Source organism: Cyprinodon variegatus, unplaced genomic scaffold (assembly GCF_000732505.1).
Source record: "Cyprinodon variegatus isolate N-32 unplaced genomic scaffold, C_variegatus-1.0 Scaffold804, whole genome shotgun sequence".
In the NCBI taxonomy this organism is placed as follows: domain Eukaryota; kingdom Metazoa; phylum Chordata; class Actinopteri; order Cyprinodontiformes; family Cyprinodontidae; genus Cyprinodon; species Cyprinodon variegatus.
In genome coordinates, this window is record NW_015151257.1 from 14,974 (window position 1) to 20,198 (window position 5,225).

At 47.5% G+C, this 5,225-nt stretch overlaps 1 protein-coding gene across 1 annotated transcript in view; it reads left to right on the forward strand.

Moving 5' to 3' along the window:
- The first annotated feature begins 835 nt into the window (after positions 1–835).
- The window catches only part of gli2 (GLI family zinc finger 2), a 59,921-nt gene continuing 55,531 nt past the window's right edge, over positions 836–5,225 (forward strand). Inside the window, exon 1 of the mRNA XM_015396545.1 lies at positions 836–971. Coding sequence (XP_015252031.1) covers positions 860–971 — 112 coding nt within the window. The 5' untranslated portion in view covers positions 836–859. The remainder of the gene's footprint in view (positions 972–5,225) is intronic.

The following is a 5,225-nucleotide window of genomic DNA, read 5'->3' on the forward strand; positions in this document are numbered from 1 at the left end:
CCCCCCCCCCCCCCCCCCCCCCCCCCCCCCAAAAAAAAAAAAAAAGAGGGGGGGGGGGGGGGGGATTGACATTTTCCTCCCATCTTTTTTTTTTTTCTCCCACTAGTTCTTTTCATTCTTCTGTCACATTTGCAATTTGATAACAGAACATAACAAACAATAAAAAAATATGTTTACATAGAAGAAATATAAATGAACAACAAAGCCTGTGGGGGGGTAGATTAATAAAAAATAATAAAGAGATCAAAATGAGCAATAAGCTCTTTTTGTCGTATATAATAACCATTTTTCCTTTACAAAAGCCTCTTCTTTCATGTTCAATTCATACATAAGCATACATTGTTCATACATTGTTTGGATGTCTTCTACAAAACGGATCCATTGTTCATCTGTTGGGGTTTCAGTTTTAAACCAGTTCTTAGATGTTGTTTTCTTTGCAGCCACAAGGAGAATCTTTAGCAGATATTGGTCTTTTACATGTACAGTATTGTCCAAATATCCCAACAACACAAGACAAGGTCGGGGTATCACATACGTCAACATCTCCCAGATAGCTGAGTGAATGGCATCCCAGAATGACTGCATTTTTTCACATTTCCAGAAAATGTGTGAATGGTCAGAATCCACGTGAACAAAGCCTCCAGCATGTTTGTTTACTTTTAATTTGGGGTGTCATGAAGTATCTGATCTGGTTCTTCCAAGCAAATTCTCGCCACTGCTGTGACTGTGTTGCAGTTAGATGAACTTCAAGAACAGTAGTTTTAATAAATAAACCTGATGTTTTCCTGCTGTAGATATTTTTGGAATAAGGGAATTCCCTCCTGTTTGTCTGCAGGTCCAGCAGGATTTGTAAACCAGCATGGAAGCTTCCGGTCCGACGGCCACCGACAAGAAGGAGAGCAAAAGTTCTGCTTTGGATGGAAGCAGCTTCCCAGAAGCTAAAAAGCCGTCGCCGGGCAGCCTGACCAGAGGTAACGTTCATTTGTTAACGCTGCTCTAAGCAGACATTCAGCCGGGATGAGGAAGCTTCAGGAATCTGGGTGGTTGATGATCAGAGTCCGACTGAAAGACGGCGGCTGAATCTGAAGAAATGTTCTAATGAGGCCGAAAGACCTTGTTCTGTCCTCCCCAGTGTAAACGTCATGAATTACTTAGAGCCGCCTGGCGTAGCAGTGGACGGTGGGGGGGGGGGTCTTTGAAATGTTAACAAGACGCTGCTTGTATGACAGTGTGGCTTTATCTGTGCTTAATGATGGACTTGGTGGCCTGCCACCAGAGGAGCATTAATTGTTTAGGGAGGAGAAACTGGGCCGGTCCGGATGCTGGCGCCGCCACCAAAGGAACCGGCCGTTCTTCAAACAAGACGAGAAGATGCTGAGACGGCCGAGGCATGAATAATGGATGCTGTCATGACCACGGCGGCTCGGCTACGCTGCCCGGCTCCATCTTTATGACCTCGCTGAAGTCAGAAAGAGTTGGACAGCAGTCAGGGGGGGGGACCAGAACCAGGACTGGTTGGGCCTCAGAAGTACCGGTGTCATGAATTACTAATTGGGCAAGAGAGACGAGCTGGCGCCGAGTGAAGGTCCACTCTGCCATGGCAGGGCTGTCTGAGGCCGTCGGTCCAAATGGGACGTTAGATGATCTTCATCTTCTACTCATCATCTTCATCTCCTCTGTTCTGGTTAGAGTCTGGGGGCGGGACAGACGGGCAGCTGGTGCCGATCAATCAGGTGCTTTATGAAATCCAACAATGGAGGAGATCTTCCAGATTCATCAGAGACCTTGTTTGACCTCTGTTTTAGGGGGGCTTTCTATCTCCAGAGGTCATTGGTGGAGTCCCGCCTGGCCGGGTCCTCGGACGCTCAGGTCAGGTGGTGATCTGGTTCATATCCCAGCTGGGGGGGGAACGAGCTGCCAGTGTGGGTCCTTAGGCAAGACCCTTCCCGCTAACGCCTGCTTTGGGGAGTGGCCGCCTAGCGGTTAGCTTGGAATCCAGAGGTTCTGAGTTCAACTACCACAGCCTCCACTGTCGGCCCCTGAGCAAGACCCTTAACCCCACTCTGCTGCCCAGGCCCCGCACAATGGCGGCCCACTGCTCCCCAAGGGGAGGGGTTAGATGCAGAGAGGGGATTTCGTTGCTCTGTGACGGTGGAACAACAAGAAGAAGAAGAAGGAAGAGCTGCCTGGTGAAGAAGTTTCAGCCCCAGAGACCCTCAGGTCTGTTTTTTCTTCTTAGACGTGAGGAATATCACATTATCCGCGTTTATTCAGGGAATTTATTCCAGCTGTCAGGAAAGTGATGCAGGCCGACATGCAGTAGAAGATGTAAAGCCGTTGGCATGAAGCCATCCTTTAATACAGGAACATCCTGGGGAGATGCTAATCTGGCTTTAAGTAACTTGTCTGTTTTGAAAGGAGCTCAGTTTGCTCATGTTTCTCAAGGACATGCCTCATCCTGCTGAATGGGTTTGCCTCCGACCGGCAGCATGATGGCAGCGGGTCTGGCCGACCTGAAGCTTCTGGCAGGAGGCAGTGATGGAGGAGGGAGCTTGTTTTGGGTGTTTTTTCAGAGGCTTGTTAACAGTTGGAAATGAGCGCCCCTATTTGTGTGAAGGCGGGCATCTGTCTCACTGCGTCTCAGCGTGTTTCCGCAGGACAAGCTGGTGCAACATGACTCCCAGGAACTGGGATTTACAAGTCCTGGCTCAGGATTTTCCAAATGTTCACGATGGGGGCCGCTTCCAGGGGCCGTATCATTGTTTCAAAGGAATACCTGTCCCTGGTGCAGCCTGGCCTCAGACTAACTTTACACCGGATCTTAACCAAATAATCCCACTCTTGAGTTTTTTGAAGTTTTTTGGTGTTTCTACCACTTAATGAACCTTGAAATCAAAGCAACACTTAGCGGTAAAGTGATGCAACTTTATAAGGCTTTCAGAAACTACATCTGAATTGTCTGCTCTGTTAATGTCCAGCCGTATTGAAGGATGGTCTTTGACTAGGCCATCCTGACCCATGAAGCTGTTCTGGTCCAACCCGATTCCATCTCTGCCTACATGTTTAGGTTGGTTTTCCTGTCAGAAGGTCTCAGGTCTTCTGCAGCCTGGAACAGGTTTTCTACCCGCTCTGTCCTGATTAAAGGAGCCGTTCTGTCTTCAGTCTTTCCTTTTACCTAAGAGCCAAAATAAAGTGAGCTGGGATGAAACATGCTTCTATAATCTAGATCAGGAGTGGGCAAGTCCAGTATCCTGCAACTTTTAGATGTTCTTTTGGTTCGATAGATCAAGTAATTAGATGATTGAGAGGACTCTGGAGGAACGGACTGCATCCTGAGGAGGTAACTCAGCTGTTTGATCCAGGTGTGTTGAATCAAGGATGGATCTAAACGTTGCAGGATACCATCCCTCAGCTACTGGAATTGCCCACCTCTGATCTAGATGATCCCACTGATCCCACGTCCATTTAATGCATCGTTTTAAACAAGGTGCAGCAAATGGGAGCAGAAGTTGGTGAGAAAAGATTAGAAAAATTAGAACTTAGTCATTATTATGTCCGTAAACCATGAGAGCTTCCTCTCATCCAGCTGGTGTTAATGTTACTGGATGGTTTGGTGGTTTTACTGGTTACCATCATAACTAAGTGTCTATAACACTGAGAGGAAGATGAAACCTCCAAGCGATGGCAGCCCTGAACCTGAGAACTTTCAGCCAATAATCAGGATAGAAAAAATATTCTGAACGATGTTTATTTCCTTTAAAAACCTTTAAATGTATAAAGACAAAGAAACTGAGTCGGAGTTTGCTGCCTGCTGTCCAATAGAGATGACTCACCAAGTCATGTGACGTGCGAAAGCGGAGGAACCTGGTACCAGTCCAAAAGAAGATGATTAAATCAGGTTGATTTCCTAACACCAGCAGGACAGGAGACCGACTAAGGAAAGGCTAAATGCTAACAGGCTAACAGGAGCCAGCATAGCTGCTAATCTGTCATTAGATTAAAGGAGAACTTTTAATCTATAATAAGTGAAGCAGAGTGAAGTTTGAAGTCACATCAGGAAGTTCGATTCCTGCTGGTTCTGACGTGGAGTATTCATGGGTCTGTGGAAGGAGACGGAGGAACCAGCCTGGAATGAAACCCGGGAGCTTCGCTGTTCCTCAGGTTCTCTGTTGGGTTGGTGGCGTTTGAACCCCGCAGAGTGAAACCATAGGGTTCTGTCCAGAACTAGATCCTGGTTGGACAAAACTCTTCATGAGGGATCCATTTCAAACCCAACAGGCTGAAACTCTGGGTTCCTGAGCCGGACCTTTACCAGTGCTGTCCAGCTAAATCCAGGGGTCCGACGCAGAGGAAAGCTTCTGCTCAGCTCCTCTATGTCGGATGTCTTCCAGTGGTTTTCTCTTCCAGATGTGCTTCACTTCTCACTGCTGATCAGAAACTCTTAGTTCCTGGGAGNTGTCTTCCAGTGGTTTTCTCTTCCAGATGTGCTTCACTTCTCACTGCTGATCAGAAACTCTTAGTTCCTGGGAGACGCCTTCAGGCCACGAAGGTGCTGGAAATCGTCCTCAATCTTCAGAGCTGGAGTCTTAGAGGAACCTGGCCCGTCTCACATTCCCACGGAACAAAAGAGAGAGGAGGGGGGGAACCATAGAGGGGGCGCTGAGCTGAAGAGCAGATTGTTTACATATCAAGACGTTTCCTCCAACTACAGGAAAAGCTGTAATTTGCTTCTCAAGGTTTTACAGTCGAATTTCTCCGTTATGCAGGATAAACCTTTAATTATAGAGCAGGAAGTAGCTGTAATCCAGGGACAGGAGGGGGGGCAGTTCTGCTTATCTCTGTAGAATACCTGGTGAACAAAGCTGAAGCCACAGAGACGAGGCAAGAATGATGGACAGAACCTAATATTGACCCGAAGGAAAAATGGAGCCTGAGAGATTCATCCATCAAAACAATGAGGAACCATGTTTGGTCTGCAGAGCTGCAGCTTTTGACTGTTTGCTATTTGACTCCAAGGATGACAACAAAAGACCAGTGCATCACCAAGAACCACAACCTGAAACCAGCCCAACACCAAGAACCACAACCTGGGAGCAGCCCAACACCAAGAACCACAACCTGGAACTGGTCCAACACCAAGAACCACAACCTGGAACCGGTTCAACACCAAGAACCACAACCTGGAACCAGCCCAACACCAAGAACCACAACCTGGAACCGGTTCA